Consider the following 21,063-nt stretch of genomic DNA (forward strand, 5'->3'; position numbering starts at 1 on the left):
ATTTGCATTTCTTCTATTAATTTCTTGTTAATATCCATTACCTATTTTTCTACTGGATCTTTGTCTTTTTATTTTTATTTTTTATCTGTTTTATTGATTATGCTATTACAGTTGTTCCATTCCCCCCCCCTTCACTCCCCTTTACCTTCATTCCCCCCCACCCCTCGCTTTAGTTCATGTCCATGGGTTGAACATACAGGTTCTTTGTCTTCTACATTTCCTACACTACTTTTGCCCTCCCCCTGTCTATTTTCTACCTACTGTCTATGCTACTTATTTTCTGTACCTTTCCCCCTTCTCTCCCCCTTCCACTCCCCTGTTGGTAATCCCCATTGATTTCCATTTCTGTGGTTCTGTTCCTGTTCTAGTTGTTCTTTGCTTAGTTTGCTTTTGTTTTTGTTTTAGGTGTGGTTGTTAATAATTGTGAGTTTGCTGTCATTTCATGGTTCATATTTTTTATCTTCTTTTTCTTAGATAAATGCCCTTAACATTTCATAAAATAAGGGCTTGGTGATGATGAACTCCTTGAATTTGATCTTATCTGAGAAGCACTTTATCTGTCCTACCATTCTAAATGAAAGCTTTGCTGGATAGCGCAATCTTGGATGTAGGTCTTTGGATTTCATGACTTGGAATACTTCTTTCCAGCCCCTTCTTGCCTGGAAGGTCTCTTCTGAGAAATCCGCTGACAGTCTGATGGGAACTCCTTTGTAGGTGACTGTCCCCCCTTATCTCTTGCAGCTTCTAGGATTCTCTCCTTCATTTTAATCTTGGGTAATGTAATTCAGATGAGCCTTGGTGTGTTCCTTCTTGGGTCCAAGTTCTTTGGGACTCTCTGAGCTTCCTGGATTTCCTGGAAGTCTATTTCCTTTGCCAGATTGGAGAAGTTCTCCTTTCTTATTTGTTCAAATAAGTTTTCTACTTGTTGCTCTTCCTCTTCCCCTTCTGGTACTTCTATAATTCAGATGTTGGAACGTTTAAAGATGTCCTGGAGATTCCTAAGCCTCTCCTCATTTTTTTGAATTCTTGTTTCTTCATCCTTTTCTGTTTGGTCATTTTTTTCTTCCTTCTGGTCCACTCCCTTGATTTGAGTCCCAGTTTCCTTTCCATTACTATTGGTTTCCTGTGCATTTACCTTCATTTCAATTAGTTTAGCCTTCACATGTTCCTCTAATTTGTGACTAAAATCAAACAGTTCTGTGAGCATCCTGATCACCAGTGCTTTGAACTGTGCATCTGAAAGTTTGGCTATTTCTTTGTCACTTAGAGTTATGGGCTCTGAGGCTTTGAGTTCTTCTTGAGCCATAATGTTTTGCTTGTTCCCACCTGTTATGTATGAGGAGCGTAACCTTAGGGGTTCACCAGGAGAGAGCCACTCAGGTCGCTGGTTTGTGATGCTGTTGTGGGGGCGGGGTCAGAGAGGGACAATGGTGGTCCCCTCCGCTGCTTCCCGCCGCTGGGGCCTGCATGGCCCATCTCACTGCCCACTCCTCTGCTGGTGGAGCAGAGAATGTGTGACCACACGAATGTGTGACCACAGTCAGCCCTCAGTGGGTCCGCCACCGTGCACCCTCAGTGGGTCTGCCCGCTGCTACTCCACACCTGGGTTCCGCCCATGCCTGTCTGTGTGCTTGGGTTGAGCGCCCCGGTGTGTCTGGTGGATCTTTCCTGCCCGACCTGGCTCAGCTGCTGGCTCTGGCCCTCTTACTGGTCTGGCTGAATGGTTCATTATTGTCAGACTTCCGTATAGTTCAATTTTCAGTGATTTGGCTGTGTTTTTATTGCTAAAACTTTGTTGTTTTTAAACTTGGTTGTGCAAGAAGACACAGTGTTTCCACCTACGCCTCCATCTTGGCAGAAGTCCATTATTAAATTTCTTTTTTTTTCCCTTATATTGGATTGTTTTATTATTTTTAACTAATTTTTCTGGTAACAGTTTTTTTTTCTTTAATTTATTTATTTTATTGATTATGCTGTTACAGTTGTTCTATTCCCCCCTTCATTCCCCTACACCCTACCCCCCCGTCCCCACCATTACCCCCTTCAGTTTATGACCATGTGTCTCAAGTTCTTTAGATTCTATATTCCCCATACTATTCTTGCCCCCCTCTATTTTCTATCTACTGTCTACGCTACTTATTTTCTGTACCTTCTCCCCCCTTCTCCTCCTCCCACTCCCCTGTTGCTAACCCTCCTTGAGATCTTCATTTCTATGTTTCCACTCCTGATCTAGCTGTCCTTTTAGTTTGCTTTTGTTTTAGGTGTGGTTCTTAATAACTGTGAGTTTGTTGTCCTTTCACTGTTCATGTTTTTTTAACTTTGTTTTCTTAGATAAGTCCCTTTAACATTTCATATAATAAGGGCTTGGTGATGATGAACTCCTTAAATTTGATCTTATCTGAGAAGCACTTTATCTGTCCTTCCATTCTAAATGAAAGTTTTGCTGGATAGAGCAATCTTGGTTGTAGGTCTTTAGATTTCATGACTTGGAATACCTCTTTCCAGCCCCTTCTTGCCTGTAAGGTCTCTTTTGAGAAATCCGCTGACCTTCTGATGGGGACTCCTTTGTAGGTGACTGTCCCCTTAGCTCTTGCTGCTTCTAGGATTCTCTCCTTCATTTTAATCTTGACTAATGTAATGATGATGTGCCTTGGTGTGTTCCTTCTTGGGTCCAAGTTCTTTGGGACTCTCTGAGCTTCCTGGATTTCCTGGAAGTCCATTTCCTTTGCCAGATTGGGGAAATTCTCCTTTATTATTTGTTCAAATAAGTTTTCCACTGGTGGCTGTTCCTTTCCCCCCTTCTGGGACCCCTATAATTCGGATGTTGGAGCATTTAAAGATGTCCTGGAGGTGCCTAAGACTCTCCTCATTTTATTGAATTCTTGCTTCTTGACTCTTTTCCGTTTGGCCATTATTTGCTTTCTTCCGGTCCACTCCATTGATTTGAGCCCCAGTTTCCTTTTCATCACTATAGGTTTCCTGTGCAATTCCATTCATTTCAGTTAGTTTTGCCTTCATATGTTTGTCTAATTTGTGGCTATAATCAACCAGTTCTGTGAGGATCCTGATCACCAGTGTTTTAAACTGTGCGTCTGAGAGTTTTGCTATTTCTTCATTGCTTAGATTTATAGGTTCTGGGGACTTGAGATCTTCTTGAGCCATTTTTGGTCTGTTCGTGCCCGTTAAGTATGAGGAGCGGAGCCTTGGACTCCCAGGTCGCTGGGCTGTGACGCTGTATGTGGAGGCGGGGTCAGAGCAGGGAAATGGTTGCCCCCTCTGCTGTTTCTCGCAGCTGGGTGAAGAGCAGAGCCTTAGGTTGTTCACCGGGGCAGAGCCACTTATGTCCCTGGATTATGACACTGTATGTGGAGGCGGGGTTAGCGTGGGGAAATGGCGGCGCCCTCCGCTGCAGCTTGCCACTGGGGCTGCTGGCTCTCGTCCAATCGCCCACTTCCTTGCTTGTCTATCCACACACGAATGCCCGACCACAGTCCACCCGCAGCCCTGCTCCCTCACTGTTTCCCCGCGATTGCTTGCTGAGTTGCCCACCAGGTCCAACCCTGTGCCTGGATTCCGTGTGCCTGAGTCCATCTGACCGAGTTTTCCTGTGCTACCCCACTCCGCCAGCTGCTGGTTTCGCCCCTCTTACCAGTCAGGCTGAAGAATTTGTTGTTATCAGACTTCGAAAAGTTCAATTTTCTGTGTTCTGGCTGTGTTTTCGGTTGCTATTATTTAGTTGTCTCTAAACTTGGTTGTGTGAGGAAGCACGGCATCTCTACCTATGCCTCCATCTTGGCGGAAGTCCCTGGTAACCTCAAATTTCTAATTTAGATATATTTTAGAAAGAAAAATATGATATCACTCTCAAGAATGGAAACCAGTATTACTGAGTACTTCCCGTAAATAGAAGTTAGCCACTAGAATAACATAGTGAATGTCCTGGCAGGTGTGGCTCAGTGGGTTGAATGCCATCCTGTAAACCAAAAAGTCTCTGGTTTCATTCCCAGTCAGGGCACATGCCTGGGTTGCAGGCCAGGTCCCTAGGAGGGGGTGCATGAGAGGCAAACCACACATTGATGTTTCTCTCCCTCTCCACCTCTCTCCCTCCCCTTCTCTCTAAAAAGATAAATAAATAAAATATTTTAAAAAATAACATAATGAAGACAGATAGTTATTAACTTGCAGCTAGTTATTGTTGCTATTGATGGTTCTGAGGTGAGGCCTGCTTCTCCATGCAGAAAATTTTTTTCAAGAGAGGTTGCCAAGTGTTGGAGAAGTGTTAAAGACATGCTAGCACCAAATTGACATGTCTTCATTGATGTGCTCAGAAGAATTCAGAGGGGTGAAGGAGGCATTTTCTCACTGTTATGTTGATGTGTTCCTGTGCTGTGCCCAGGTACCTCCTCTCACCTTGTCCATCAATGAGCACCCCTCTGCCTCCCAGACCCCACCATCACATCATGGGAACTGCTGAGATGCATACAGGTTCCTGCCCACCAAGGCTCTCTAACTCCTGGTCCCAGATACATGATCTTTCCAGCTTGGAGCAGTGACCAGGAACATCTTTTGGGATGAGTCCTTTACATTTCTTTCCCCATTTTTCCCAAGAGAAATGAGTGTCTCCCAGATGCCCTAAGCTCCCATGTCCTGGTCCCTTTCTCTCTCTGAATCCCATAACAAGGAGTAGATCACCCAAACCCTGTGAGCCCAGCTGCCTCAAATGGCAGCACTTCATTACGACTTAGGCACAAATCCAAAGTCACCCAGCCACACCATGGTGGTATAAGTCAACTAGTTGCTCTGAGTGAGTGAACTTTGTGTCATGTGAGTGGAAAGGCAGACAAGTTAAGAACCTGAGGTTGATCTTACAGTGCTAGTGGAAAACACAAGCGGCCAATGAGAGGCAGGGGCATCTGACGAAAGGGTTTCACAGCGAGCTAGATTTCAGTTGGAGGTTAGATTTGTCTGGGTACCCATTTCCCCAGACAATAAAAGTAACAAAACGTGTGCACCTGTGTCTTCTTGGAAGCACAAAGAGGCTGAAAGTAGCATAGAAAATATTTGCTTTTTCAAGTTGTATACAGATGCTCTCTATGAACATCATAAGAAAACATGCTCATTACTGAAGCTGTGGATATATTTCAGTAAAACAAGCCATGGCACTGGGAACATGGGAGCTTGGAATAAAAACCACTTTGGAGATCCTGGTGAAGCGTCACTCTGAGTGAAATCAGTGTCTTGGGTACTTGAAGGGTAGAGTCCCAACAGGAGGGCCTCTCTGCCTCCCCATCTCTTGGGCTTGTTAATCCTCCCTTGGAGCCCCTCCATGATGTCTGCCAGACACAGAACATGTGATTCTCACCTGGGGCTTGGTCTCATCTTTGTCCTTGTAATAGAAAAGCTGATCCCCATGCAGCACAAACCAGCGCTGCTGCCAGTTCTTCATGATGCCCCTCTGCTTCTTCAGCCAGCCTGCCTTCAGCACTGGGCCCAGCCTATGGGAGCAGGGTGGCTGCCCAGGGCTCTTGCTCTGCTCCCCCATCACCAGGCTTTTGGAGTGAGCTGCAAACCAAGAACACAAAGTAAGTGGGAAGAATGCATGCCTATTGTCAATCCTTATCTCACCCTGGCATCCTAGCTGCCCTGGGACCAGGACATGGGAGCTTAGGGCACCAGTGCATGATCACACTTAGAATATTACCCCTTGGGTTCAAAAGGTCTTGGGCTGGAGCACCTCCACAGCAACATCCCAAAACTATACACCCGGGGTACGTATACAGCTTGCCTGCCTGATTAATTTCTGCTATGTCTCGGGATATTGTGTTCTCTATTTCCCAAGGTGTCTTTATCCATCTATGTGTCTGACTCATGCAACTATCCAGGCATCCACACATCCAGCCATGGATCCACATATCCATCCTTCCATTTGTTTGCTGGAAATAACTATTTATTAAGTATCTTCTATAGGCCAGTCACTGTTCCAGGTGCTGGGGATAAAGCAGTGAAATAAGAGATATAAGACTTCTGGTCAATATGGCTGGGAAGGTAAATGCTGTGCTTGCCTCCTCCCATGACCACATCAAAATTAAAACTAAATTATAGAGCAACTACCATTGAGAACCACCTGAAGACTAGCCAAACCAAGAATATAAAGAAGAAGCCACAATGAGACTGGCAGGAGGGGTGGAGACATGGAATGGGCAAGTCCCACGCTGCAGTGTGGTGATTAAGAATTGGGAGGGGTATCTCATCTGCAGTGTTCAACCCTGAAGAATGAGGTATCCCAGCCTCATGCAGGCTCCCTACCCCAGGGCTTTAGTGCAAGAAAGAGGAGACTCCATAATATCTGGCTATAAAAACCAGCTGGGATTGCATCCAAAAGAGATGGAGAACTGCTGGAGACCTAGACACTACAGGTCTTAAAAGGCCTGTGTCTAGACTCACTTACTCGCAAATCCACTCACTTTGAGCTCCAGTATGCAGACAGCAGCTCAAAAAAGCAACAGGAACATATAGGGAGGAACTAAATTGATAAGCTTCAGGTTGAGGGCCGGAGAGGCAGGGGTTGGGACAATTGTCTCCAAAACAGAAATGCTGGCAGGTACCATTGTTTCTTTTTTGACTCCCTGCCAATCCCAACCCAGCCATGTTACACAGGTGGGCACCAAACCTGAGTTCTTCATTAATATGGCTAACACTGTTTGCCCCCCATTCCCTGGTGATTCTCTAAGACCTGGCCTCACCCAAATCACACATCCTGTTCAAGCCTCTTCCAGCTGCTTTTCCTCAGAAATGGCTTGCCTCGGCTTGTGTTGTGGACTTTCCTAAAATCTCTCAAAGGTCCACAAAACCCAAACAAGCAGTGGCTGGCCATGATGTGCTGTATAACTCTTGCTAAGTTATTCTAAGCTAAGCACAAGCAGTAAGTGCTCTCAACTTTCATTGTAACTCCCATCAGGTAGTCCCAAGCCTGGCATAAGTGGCATACAGGCACAGCTTGGAATATAGCCTTAATTAAATGGCCACAACCTGGTACAAGTGGCAGCTGGCCTTAGCTGTCAATCATGATGCCCAAGGGACCAGCCTGACACCAGTGGCAACTAGCCTTGGTGCACAGAATAGCCTCTCCCAAGTGCCTCTGAGACCAGCACAAGTGGCAATCAACTTCAGATCACTTTGTAGCTCCTGCCAGATGGGCCTAAGCTGGGCACAAGTGGTGGCTGACCTTGACCTGCACTGGAGCCTCTTGTAAGAGGCTCCATAACAAGCACACCTGGTGGCTGGCTTCAGACCATACCAGAACATCAGCCAGCCAGCTTCATAAAGGTGGGGCAGATTCAGCTGGCACTAGAACCCTGCTGAAGCCACTCTTGCTCTGAGGGGTCAGCTCTCATATAACAGCCCATCTGCTATAATCATGGCCAGTCCTCATAGTCAGTCAGTCAATCAGAGGGGCACTCTTACCCACTGGCATGCCAACAGCAATTAAGGCTCAACTACAACAGAAGAGTGCACACAACCCACTCAAGGGACACTCGAAGAGCACCTATCTCTGGTGACCAGGAAGACTGTGCTACTGGGCCCCACAGGATACCCACTATTTAAGGCCACTCTGCTAAGAACAGAGGTGTAGCATATTTACCTAATGCAAACCAAACACATGGAGTCAGTCAAAATAAGGGGATAAAGAAACATGTCCCAAATGAAAGAATAGGACAAAACTACAGGAAAAGAACTAAACAGTATAAGGACAAGCAATCTACCAGATGAAGAGCTCAAAACACTAGTTATAAAGATGCTCAACAAACATAGAAAAAGAATAGATAACTCAGTGAGAATTTCAACAAAAAGACAGAAAACATAAAAATGGAGATAGAAGCATAAAAATGAGCCAGTCAAAAATGAAGAATACAATAACTGAAATGAATACATTAGAAGGAATTGACATTGGAGGGAATCAACACAGAATAGATGAAGCAGAGGACTTGAATCAGCAATCTGGAAGACAAGGTAACAGTTCCTTGGAGCAGCAGAGAAAAAATAATTAAAAAAAATAAGGATGTTACATCAACATTTGTATAACAAGGGTACCAGAAAGGGAAGAGAGAGTGCAAGAGATTGAAAAGCTATTTGGGACAATAATGACCCAAAATTTACCTAGCCTGCAGAAGGAAACAGACATGCAAGTCCAGACAAAATGAACCTAAAAAGGCCTAGACCAAGATACATCATAATTAAAATGCCAAAGGTTAAAGACAGAGAAAGAATCTTAAAAGCAGCAAGAAAAAATCAGTTACTTACTTACGAGGGAACTCCCATAAGACTGTTAGCTGATTTCTCAACAGAACCTTTTTAGACCAGAAAAGAATAACACAAAATATTCAAAGTGATAAAAGACAAAGACCTACAACCAAGATTGCTCTACATAGCAAGACTGTCACTTAAAGCTGAAGGAGAGATAAAGAGCTTCCCAGACAAGAAAATGCTAAAGTAGTTCTAAAGGAGTTTATCACCATTATGCCACTTTTAAGAGGAATTTAAAGGGGACTTATTTAAGAAGAAAAGATCAGAAATATGAATGAGAAAATACAGCATTCCAGTCAAGATAGTGGCATAGGTGAACATGCTTTGCCTCCTTGCACAACTACAGCAAAAAATACAACTAGACTACAAAACAAATATTACCCAGATTCATCAGAATATTGGGATGCAGAAAACTGTACTTGAAGAAAAATATAAAAAATGTTAAAAAATCCAAATACCACATTATACAAAGTCAACAACATACAAGAGAATAAAAAGAAACAGAGAATTACAAAAACAATTAGTAAAATGTGAATAAGTCCATACCTATCACTAATTACCTTAAATAGACTAATTGCTCCAATCAAAAGACACAGGGTGCATAAATGAATATAAGATACGACTTGTAAATATGCTACCACAAGAGACCCACTTCAAATGGAAAGACACACAGAGACTGAAAGTTAAGGGATGGAAAAAGATATTTCATGCAAATAAAAACAGAAAACAAAAGCTGGGTAGTAGACTTCCGCCAAGATGGAGGTATAGGTGGATGTGCCGTGCCTTCTCACACAACCAAGTTTAGGGACAACTAAATATTAGCATCAGAAAACACAACCAGAACACGGAAAATTGAACTTTTCGGAAGTCCGTTAACAACAAATTCTTCAGCCCGATTGGTAAGGGGCGAAACCGGAGTCTAGTGAGGGGTTGCACAGGAGGACTGCGGTCGGACGGACCCAGGCACGGAATCCAGAGGCGCGAATCCAGACGCACGGGTTCCAAATGCAGGATTGGACCTAGTGAGCGACCGAGCAACCCACCGGGTGAGCGACTGCTGAGGAGACAGTGGGGAGGCGGTGCTGCGTGTTGACTGTGGTTGCCTATCTGCGGGCGAGCAGACAGGCGAGGGAGTGGGCGGTTGGACCGGCCCCCCCCCCCCCCACGGTCCCTGTGGCAAGCGGTGGTACAGGGCGCCGTCATTTTCCCGCTCTGACCACGCCCCCACAGACAGCGTTACAACCCAGCGACCTGGGAGTCCAAGGCGCCGCTTCTCACATTTAAAGGGCCAGAACAGACCAAAAATGTCGCAGGAAGACCTCAAAGCTCCAGAGATAAATCTAAGCGACGAAGAAATAGCAAAACTCTCAGACGCACAGTTTAAAACACTGGGCATCAGGATCCTCACAGATCTGGTTGATTATAGCCACAAATTAGAGAAACATATGAAGGCTAAACTAAGGGAAATGAATGGAATTCCACAGGAAACCCATAGAGATGAAAAGGAAACTGGGACTCAAATCAATGGAGTGGACCAGAAGAAAGCAAATAATGGCCAAACAGAAAAGAGTCAAGGAGCAAGAATTCAAAGAAATGAGGAGAGTCTTAGGAACCTCCAGGACATCTTTAAACACTCCAATATCCGAATTATAGGGGTACCAGAAGGGGGAAAGACACAACCACCAGTGGAAAAATTATTTGAACAAATAATAAAAGAAAATTTCCCCAATCTGGCAAAGGAAATAGACTTCCAAGAAATCCAAGAAGCTCAGAGAGTACCAAAAAAGTTGGACTCAAGAAGAAACACACCAAGGCACATCATAATTACATTAGCCAAAATTAAAATGAAGGAGAGAATCCTAGAAGCAGCAAGAGCTAAGGGGACAATCACCTACAAAGGAGTCCCCATCAGACTGTCAGCAGATTTCTCAAAAGAGACCTTACAGGCAAGAAGGGGCTGGAAAGAAATATTCCAAGTCATGAAATCTAAAGACCTACAACCAAGATTGCTCTATCCAGCAAAACTTTCATTTAGAATGGAAGGACAGATAAGGTGCTTCTCAGATAAGATCAAATTCAAGGAGTTCATCATCACCAGGCTCTTATTATATGAAATGTTAAAGGGACTTATCTAAGAAAAAGAAGTTAAAGAAACATGAACAGTGAAAGAACAACAAGCTCATAGTTATTAACAACCACACCTAAAACGAAAGCAAACTAAAAGGACAGCTAGATCAGGAGTGGAAACATAGAAATGAAGATCTCAAGGAGGGTTAGCAACAGGGGAGTGGGAGGAGGAGAAGGGGGGAGAAGGTACAGAAAATAAGTAGCATAGACAGTAGATAGAAAATAGATGGGGGGCAAGAATAGCATGGGAAATATAGAATCTAAAGGACTTGAGACACATGGACATAAACTAAAGGGGGGTAATGGTGGGGATGGGGGGGCAGGGTGGAGGGGAATGAAGGGGGGAATAGAACAACTGTAACAGCATAATCAATTTAAAAAAATAAATTAAAAAAAAAGCTGGGTAGTAATATTTATATCGGACAAAACAGGCTTTAAAGCAAGGGCTATAAGAAGAGACAAAGAAGGGTATTTCATAATATAGGGATCGATTGAACAAGAGGATAAACTCTAGCACTGATTACAGGAGCACCTAAATATATAAAACAAATATTGATCAACATAAAGGAAGAGATTGACAGTAATACAGTTACACTAGGGGACGTCAACAACCCAAGAAATCACTTAATAGATCATCCAGATAGAAAATGAACAAGTAAGCAGTAGCCTTAAATGACAATTAGACAAGTGGTCTTATAATTGATATTTTTAGGATTTTTCAACTAAAACCAGCAGAATATACATTCTTTTCAAGTGCATGTGAAATATTTGCCAGGGTAGACCACATGTTAGGTCATAAAACAAGTCTCAATAAATTTAAGAAGATTGAAATCATATCAAAATCTTCTCCGATAACAATAATATGAAACTAAAAGTTAATCACAAGAAGAAAACACACAAACACTTGGAGGCTAAATAACATGTTACTAATAATGAATGGGTTAATGACAAAATCAAGGAAGAAATCAAAAGAAACTGAAAATGAAAACAAAATGACCCACAATCTATGGGATGCAGCCAAAATAGTTTTAAGAGAAAAATATACAGCATACCAGCCTATTCCAAGAAACAAACAAACAGCCTTGGCTGGTGTGGCTCAGTGGGTTGAGTGCCAGACTGCAAACCAAAGGGTCACTAGTTCAGCTCCCAGTCAGGGCACATGCCTGGGTTGCAGGCCAGGTCCCCAATAGGGGACACATGAGAGGCATACACACAGTGATGTTTCCCTCTCTTTCTCCCTCCCTTCTCTGCTGTCTCAAAAGAATAAAATCTTTTAAAAAAGAAACAAAAATAAATAAATAACCTTACACCTAAAAGAACTAAAATAACAACAAAGCAAGTGAGTAGATAGAAGGAAATAATAAGTATCAGAGCAGAATTGAATAAAAGAGAGTCTAAAATACAATAGGAAAATAAATGAAATCAAGAGTGGGGCAATAAATTGGACAACCTGGGAGAAATGTATAAATGCAGAGAAACATACCATATGCCAAGACTGAATTAGGAAGAAACAGAAAATCTGAACAGACAAATAACTGCTAATGAAATCAGATCATTAATAAAAGAAATCCCAACAAACTTAAGTCCTGAACTGGATAGCTTCACATGTTAATTTTATCAAACATTTAAATAAGAGTAACATCATCCTTCTCAAATTATTCCAAATAATTGAAGAGAAGGCTCCTAAACTCACTTTGAGATCAGCATTATTCCCTATCAGCAATTTTCAATCTTTTTCATCTCATGGTACACATAAACTAATAACTAAAGTTCTGCAGCACACCAAAAATATATGTATTTTTGCTGATCTAACAAATAAATAGATATAGTTTTGATTTATTCACATTGGACAACAACTGTTGTCATTTTTTTTATTTGTTGATCTAAGGGAGACGAGGTCAGTGCCCCTGACTACATAGTCAGGTATTGCATGTTTTAAAAATTCTGTGTAAACCTGTTGAACATCGCTGCCCTGCATAAAACCAGGCAAAGATACTACAGAAAAAGAAAATTATAAGGCAATATCCCTAGTGAACATACATGCAAAAATCCTCAAAAATATTAGCAATCTGAATTCAGCAATACATTAAAAAGATCAAACACCATGATCAAGTAGAATTTATTCCTTGGATGCAATTTAGTTTGAGATCTTCAAATCAATTAACATGATATACCACATAATCAAATTAAGAATAAAAATAATATAATTATAAAAATATTAGACACAGAAAAAGCATTTGACAAAACTCATCAACCATGTATGATAAAAACTCTCAAACAAAGTGGAGATAGAGGGAACAGCCTCAACATAGTAAGGGCCATATATGACAAATCCATAGTTAACATCATACCCAATGGTGAAAAATTGAAAGCTTTTTCTTCAAGATCAGGTAAAGACAAGCATGTTGACTTTCACCACTTTTATTTAACATAGTATTGAATGTACTACCCATAGCAATCAGAAAAAGAAAGAAAGAAAGAAAAAAAGAAAGAAAGAAAGAGCTTCTGAATTATAAAGGAAGAAGTAAAGCTGTCAATTTTCACATGACATAATACTATACAGAGAGAACCTTAAAGAATCCATCAAGCACAATATAACCAGAGACACTGAAATTAAGAACAAATTGACAGTAACCAGAGGGGAGGAGGGAGGGAACTAACAAGGAAAAGAAGGGAAAGGGTCATCAATGAACATGTATAAAGGACCTATAGACAAAGCCAAAGGGTGGTAGGGTTGAGGGTGGGAGGTAAAGGTGGGTGGGGTGAGGGAAAGTGGTGGTGGGAAAATAGAGATAGCTATATTCAAACATTAATAAAAATATTAAAAAGAAAAAAGAGTACATCAAAACACTACTAGAACTAATAAATGAATTCAGTAATCAAATACAAAATATTCATAACCCCCAATAACAAACTATCAGAAAAAAATTAAGAAAACAATCCCATTTATGACTACATCAGAAAGAGTAAAATACCTAAGAATAAATGTAACCAAGGAGGTACAGACCTGTACTTGGAATACTATAAAACATCAAAGAAAAAAATTGAAGAAGATACAAATAAGTGAAAGAATATACTTTGCGCCAGGATAGGAAGAATTAACATTGTTAAAATGTCCACACTACCCAAAGCATTCTGCAGATTCAAAGCAATCTCTATCAAAATGCCAATGGCATTTTTCACAGAACTATAAAAAATAATCCAAACATTTATATGGAACCACAAAGATGGTAAATAGCCAAAACAATATTGAGAAATAAGAATAAAGTTGGAGGTATTCTATGACCTGATATCAAACTCTACTACAAGACTATAGTAATCAAAAGTACATGTTATTGGCATAATAGATCAATGGAAAAGAATAGAGAACCGAGAAATAAACCCATGCCTGTATGGTCACTTAATCTATGACAAAGGAGACAAACATATACAATGGAGTAAAGACAGTCTCTAATAAACGTTATTAGAAAAACTACACAGATACACGCAGAAGAATGAAACTGGATCGCTTTCTTACACCACATACAGTGGTGGGAAAAATTAGGTTTACAGTTGTGAGTACACAAAACACAGTTTATTTTTGTATTATTTATTGCATTATTTTCCATATGAATAACTTTAAACCTACTTTTGCCAACCCCTGTACAAGAATAAACTCAAAATTAATTAAAGATTTAAATGTAAGATTTGAAACTCCTAAATTAAAACATAAATAGCAGACTTGGTGACATTATTCTTAGCAATATCTTTTTGGATATGTGACCTTGGAAAAAGAAACAAAAGAAAAAATGAACAAATTGAACTACATGAAATTAAAAAATTTTTGCACAGTGAAAGGAACTGTCAACAAAATGAAAAGACAACTTACTAAATGGGAGAACATATTTGCCAATGATACATCCAATAAGAGGCTAACATCCAAAATATATAAGGAACTCATATAACTTAACACCCACAACACAAAAAAATCCAATTTAAAAATGGGCAGAGAACATGAATAGACATTTTTTGTCAGTTTTATAACGTTATTCAACAATCAGCAGTTAATTCTCATCCACATTAACTGTTTGCAGATTTTTGAAAGTGGTGACATGTATGTAGGTGACCAACGAATAGAGGTTGTTTGGTGAATCTTCATCCTCATTATGTTTTCTGGACAACTGTACCCAGATATGGTATGGGGCATCCCTTATTCCTTATTCCTTTGGCCCAGATGGCTTTGTTGAGCCTGCTGCCAATGTGCACAGCTGAAGTTCCCATCTCCTTCATGGCAAATTTCCGGATCTCTTTAAATGCCCAAGGGGCATGCTTCTTGAAGTCCACTCCATGGATGAGCTTGTGGATGTTGATGGTGTATTCTCTGGTTACTATCTGGTTGATGGCAGAACAGACCTTCTTCTCACCACCCTTCTTTGTGGGAGCCATTATGATGAGCCCAGGTTGGAAAGAAAGAGTGTGAGGGACTGTGGGAGACTGAATAGACATTTTCCAAGGAAAACAAATGGCCAACAAACATAAAAAAATGATCAATGTCAGTAAACATCAGAGAAATGGCAATTAAGACCACAATGACCATCATCAATAAATCAACAAACAAGTGCTGACAAGGAAGTGGAGAAAAGGGAACACTAGTGAGCCATTGGTGAGAATGCAGACTGGCACAGCCACTGTGGAGAGTATGAAGATGTCTCAAAAAATTAAAAACGGAACTAATCAGGGAAGGTTCATCAAGGAACACGAATAAAAAACACATGGACAAAGCCAAAGGGGTAAGTTTGAGGGTGGGAGGCAGGGATGGATGGGGCAGGGGGCCATAGTGGGGTGAAATGGAGACAACTGTACTTGAACAACAATTTAAAAAAAGGAAAAAAAGAAAATTAGAACTATCATATGACCCAGCAATTCCACTCTTGGGTATTTATCCAATGAAAACCAAAATATTAATTAAAAAGAATATAGGCACCACTATGCTCAGTCCAGAATGATTTACATTAGCTAATATATGGAAGCAACCTATGTCCATTAACAGACAAATAGGTAAAGAAAGATGTGATATAAAATGGAATATTGTTCAGCCATAAAAAGAATGAGATCTCCCAATTTGCAACAACATGGATGAACCTAGAGGGTATTATGCTAAGTGAAATAAGTTAGGCAGAGAAAAACAAATATACAGTTTAACTTATGTGTGGCATCTAAAGAAAAAATTAATGAACAAACAAAACAGAAACAAACTTATAAATGCTGAGTACAAACTGATGGTTGCTAGATGGTTGCCAATTCTTAGGGTGATTACAGTAATGAGTGAAAAAGGTGAAGGGATTAAGAAGTACAAATTGCCAGTTATAAAAACAGTCACGTGGATGTAAAGTACAGGCAATATAGTCAATAATATTGCAATAACTATGTGTGGTATCAGATGGGTACTAAACTTACCAGGGGGATAACTTCATAAATTATATAAAAGTCTAATCACTATGTTGTACTAATATAATATTGTATGTCAACTGTAATTGAAAAATAAAAACACACTAAGAAAAAATATAAAAATCTGGATCTTACTGGAGCTTACATTCTAGCAGGGTTCCTGATACTATCTAAAGCCCCTCCCTGGTTTCTGTATAGCATCTCTGGAGACATCAGATCTGAGTACCCTTGCCCGGTTCCCCAAAGCCACCTGGCTGCTTCCATGGGATCATCCTGGAAGGGGTGGTCTGGACAGTGGGGCCTCTGCTTCAACCCTGTTGATGGCTTCCTGGCAGGGCAGAGGGGCCATGTCTCTTGTTTCAGAGCCTCTCAGAGCTCATTTACCCTATGGCCTTCCTCTTCTTCCAGCTGACACCACTGACCAGCATTCTGTTATGACCATCACTATGGAGGTTGGTACTGCGCTTCATAGTGATGGCTGAGTACTTGTGACCCCTATCCCTCCCTACTGCTTCCCTTCCCTCTCTCTCCTTTGTCTCAGAGGAAGCTCCTCTCCTCTTTCTGGCCAGTATCAAGGATATTGCTGCAGGCGTCACTAAAAGGGGCCATCTTAGATTTTAGAGAAATGAATCTGAGTCCTAATATAATCACATTTGTAATTTTTAGACCACAGATCCTCACTTCTGGAACACCCAATTATTGCATTGTATCTGTCATTCTCTTTGCTAGTATGTTTGTGTGTGTAAGCTCTTCCTGTTACACTAGTGACTGCAATTCCCTAAATCTGGTTTACCCTCTACCCATTCTGCCCCACTAACCTGGACCTTTCTTCCATCCTTCTCCCTCTCAACCCCTGGTTTTGGCTGCATGTTAAGCTCCTACTCATCCTTGAGCTCTAAGTTCACAGAACCTTCTGAATCTCCACATCATCATTCCCTCCCCTACCAGAGCATGTGGTTCATGGCTGGTCATATCTATGTAGTGGTCTTTTTGCCCCTGGTGGGAGAACACAATGTCTCACTCAGTTCTACATGTGTGGCAGAGAATGGATGTAAGTCATGGCTGTCTACCATCATGGGATACTTAGGTTTATTTTTATTTTTAGGTATGTCCATTTGTTTTTTTTTAATTGTTTTTAAAGATTTTATTGCAAGAAGGGAGGAGAGGGATAAAGAGAGGGATACTGAGCCACACCAGTGTTGAGAACCTCCCTGCCTGGTTTCAGAAGCTGTAACCCCCCCATGGCTAAGGCTGAGAAAGCAACTTTCGGACCATAAGCCACTAGGAGACAAGGCTATCTCCCTGGCAGGGGTGCCGCTTCTGCTCCTTTTTCTTCATCCATAACTGGCCCCCAATGCTTGATCAGTTAGCCAATGACGGGTAAGATTCCCCAAGGGGGGAACGACCTAAGACAGGTACGATCACATGGAGGCCCAAAGGAAGGACTTGGTGGGCTACAGCAAAAGGGAGTGATGGACCCTTGCCCCTTGGCTATGACATAGTCTGAGTCCTCATTCTGTCTGTAAGAAGTTTCCTAATCTCTTGGCTGCCTTACTACCCCTGCCTGACTTAAGCCTGAAACAATGCCGGTGGTGGGTACTGCCCTATGCTGGAAAGGGCAGGTTCCCTAGGGCAATAGGCCTAAGAAAGAATACGTATAATCCTGTGAAACCCGCTTTGTTTAGAATGCTCTCAATAAGGGTCCAAGCAAGAAGTGAGTTTGTTCCTCAAATTTTTATAACTTTTTTTTTTACTTAGGAAATATTTTATTGTACAAAATTTACATTTGTTGCATATGATGAAAACCATAGCAACGAGTAGCTTTTGCCAATTCATTTTTTGTCTGTGAGAAGTAAAGATTATTTTCTGATACAGTAGACAATACTGCTTTTTATACAGTTTAACAGTTTTGAGGACACAAATGTTTTAGGACATAAGGTGTAAAACTAAAAACAGATCAGAAAAGCACAGGGGGAAGACCACTGCCAAAGAGTAATCTCCATGAACTTAGCATTTTCCATGGCAAGGCAGATGCTGTGGGGTCATCATACTGTAAATGTGGTTTGATTATCTGAAGCCATTCATTAAGATACTCAACAAGACCTAATGCATCTGGGATATTGTCTCCTTCTGAAACAAATTTCAGCAGAACTGCCATTGGGATTTCTTTAGAACAGCCTTCATCATAGAGTGTTTTTGTGATACCTCCACCAGGTACATGGACACAAAATTCAGAATCACTTATTTCAGGAAGGCATGGGCTTTTTTCCATTTCTTCCCAATTAAGGCTCTTTATTTTATTTTAAACACTTTTTTGCATGGAAGGTGTAAGTAGGTATCTGAAAGGTGTACTACGAAGCTGTAGATCATTACAATGATATGAATGACTGCAAGAACAATAACTTTGGCACAGTTACTACTTTTCACCCAGGAAAGCAGTTTTTCACAGAATGCCTTTGACTTATACTTAATAAAAATGGATCTTAACTGAAGAGCCACTAGCTTCTTTGAAGGCAATGAATATACTTCAGCATTTATACTGAGTTCTGTTGAATTTTCTTCTGATGTTACTTATGGATTGTTTCCAACCATCGGCACAAGACAATCGGTATAGAAGTAACCAATCTTAGACATATTCAGTGTAGAAATAATTAGATCTATCACAAGCTGGCCAACATTTCCAACGGATACCGCTGGCATCAAGAGGGTGAAACCCGCAAGGTTGAAGACCAATTCTCCACAGGGAACAAACATGGTCACACTGAAGTGGGAAGAAGGAGGTATGCCCATGTCCTGGCAGGAATGAGGTGAGAAAACTAAAAATCGCAGGTTCCTGCAGTGTGAGACCTCGAATTCTTACCAAATTTTTATGACTCTTTAGCTATCTGACCCTGACTCAAAAGAGGTTCTCAGAGTTCTGTGTTACCTATTGTTTAATCCTTATTGCCTGACAATGATTAATGAGCTTTACCTGTATTCCTGTGCAAAACGAACCCAATAAAAGCCCATTGAGGAAAAGGCTCTTGGCCTGTCTCCTTTGAGAGATTGACCACCTTTCCTCCCCAAGCTGATCATGTCTTGGTAAACTTATTCTCATCCATGGCAGCTGGGGGGGGGGCCCTGCAGGTGAGGCCACCTGGCCCCACACCAGGCAAGGTGGTATGCCTGTTTCTTAACATGACATTGAATATAACATTGTCTGGTATCTGAGGAGACTTTAGTCTGGTCGTTGCCGGGTTTGCTTTTAGTGTCCTATGGCTGAGATATAATCCCAAATCTACCACTTTTAAATGATCAAAAAATAATGAGACCATCCTGTGGGCCCTGCTCTGTAAGGGGTGGGCTCACTGACAATAGGGAATCAAGGGGAAGTACCATCTTTTTTTCCCAGGAACCACAAGAAGCTGTGACTGCTCTGTGGGTACCACCACCCAAACAAGTCAGACAGTGTACATACTGGTCTGCCCTACCTTGAATCCTGTTGGCATCCCTGGCTGTTAAATATTCCAGCCTCATCTTGGAGGTGTTTTGGCCTAGAGAGGAAGCCAGCTGTTTCCAGGCTCACCCTGGTTAATTGAGGAAGGACTGGTGATCCCTGACGGTAGCAGTTTTTCCCAGAAACTGAAGGGAAGGAAATCAGGGGAGTCACCAGCCTTTGAATCCTGAGCATACTGAAGCTGGGCTTAACCTTTGGCTGTTCTTGCATATACTGGTCTACACCTTTGCCCTCCACCTTTCTGCTACTCCTGGTCCCCAGACATTGCTGTGTATCAGGTGAAAGTGTACTTCCTTCCTTTATTTCTATGGCTGCTTACTAGCCCAGTGAATTACCGAAAATTCCCTATTGCTGGGCACTGGCTTCTTTCCAGTATTAGTCACTTAAAGTGACAATGGGTTCAGTCAAAGAAATACAGGCTTGTTTGGATCATTGCTAGCTGTGTGAACTCTCTGTGCCTTAGCCTGTTGCTCAGTATGCTGGTCCTGCACAGAATGACAATACCCAACCCTCTAGAGTAAGTTGGAGGAGGACAGGCTGCCACACCTGGCAGAGTACTTGGCCCATACAAAGTGCCAGTAATGGGTTATCATGGCAATGATGATTATGATAACAAAATAGTGCAGCGGACATGCCCATACAGAAGTGCTCCCTGAAGGTAGGTCCCCAGGAGTGGGCCCGTGGGGCACAAAAAACAGACCTCTTCATGGCGTTACACTTCCTTCTAAAAATGGTGTGAAGCTATATTATAGAATGAAGATTACACTAGTGTACCACTTTGTCCATAACCATCAGTATGAGCTATCATATTTGAATATTCCTACTCCATAATTTAGTAGGTGTTAAATGACAGTTATCTAGCTCACCCTGTTATTAAATTACCAATCAGGTGGAACATCTTTGCATAGTCTTCCACTAATTGTAAGAAGCACTGGCTCACTCTCTGTGCCCATTTAACTGTTGTCCTTGGTGGGAAAGGCTGGAAGAGGGTGGGGAGCAGCTGGGATCCCAGTAGGTTCATCAGCCATTTGGGCCATCTTCCCCACTCCAAGGAGTCTCAGCCCTTCCCAGAAGTCTTCCCACAGCTCTGGAAAGACTGCCCTTTCATTTCTAGGTGTCTGCAGCACAATGTCTGATGTCTGTGCCACACAGCCCTGCCGCTCTGCAACCTCATTGGCCAGCCCTGGAGGAAATGATGCCCTGCTTGGGTGATACTGGGCTGAGCAGCTGGCACTCAGGTTGGGCCCAAGGGCATCAAGAGGGACCTTTCAGCTCTTTAGTTTGTATCTGCCCCTTGGAGCAGGGTTGGACTCAACAGACACTTTTGGGTCCCTTTCCGTGGTCTGGGCCTGTGTTGGGTTCTAGAAAGGAGGAAATGATAATGAGGCAAGGGTCACCACAACTCTATTATTCTGGTGGAGTATGACAAAGGACCGAGAGGGGAGAGGGGACAGGTGTGTCCCCCTTGGTAACTGAGTTTTCATCTCTGGGTCTCAGTATCCTCATCTCTAAAATTCCTCTAATGAAGCAAGAATCTAGTGTAAAATTAAGTTGCTAGGGTGGCCTAGGCTTTTGTTTTTTAATTACTTGAGGTTAACTTGAGCTTTAGTAGAAAGCTAGGAAACTGTGGTTCGTGAAGACTCTGGAGTGGGTGGACTGGCTCAGGCTTCCCCTGTCTATTCTTGAATTCTCCTCTGCCTCTTCTCCAA

The 21,063-nt window shown here is 41.9% G+C and overlaps 1 protein-coding gene and 2 pseudogenes across 1 annotated transcript in view; all 3 read right to left on the bottom strand.

Moving 5' to 3' along the window:
• Window positions 1-21,063, bottom strand: part of LOC119051313 (rho GTPase-activating protein 22-like) — a 109,593-nt gene that overhangs the window by 40,707 nt on the left and 47,823 nt on the right. The window contains exon 2 of the mRNA XM_053667355.1: window positions 5,363-5,562. Coding sequence (XP_053523330.1) covers window positions 5,363-5,562 — 200 coding nt within the window. The remainder of the gene's footprint in view (window positions 1-5,362; window positions 5,563-21,063) is intronic.
• Window positions 14,475-14,856, bottom strand: LOC119051312 (60S ribosomal protein L31-like; annotated as a pseudogene).
• LOC119051315 (proteasome assembly chaperone 2-like) lies at window positions 17,805-18,612 on the bottom strand (annotated as a pseudogene).

The sequence above is a fragment of the Artibeus jamaicensis genome, unplaced genomic scaffold (genome assembly GCF_021234435.1).
Source record: "Artibeus jamaicensis isolate MK-2021 breed Jamaican fruit bat unplaced genomic scaffold, CSHL_Jam_final contig_468, whole genome shotgun sequence".
NCBI lineage: Eukaryota > Metazoa > Chordata > Mammalia > Chiroptera > Phyllostomidae > Artibeus > Artibeus jamaicensis.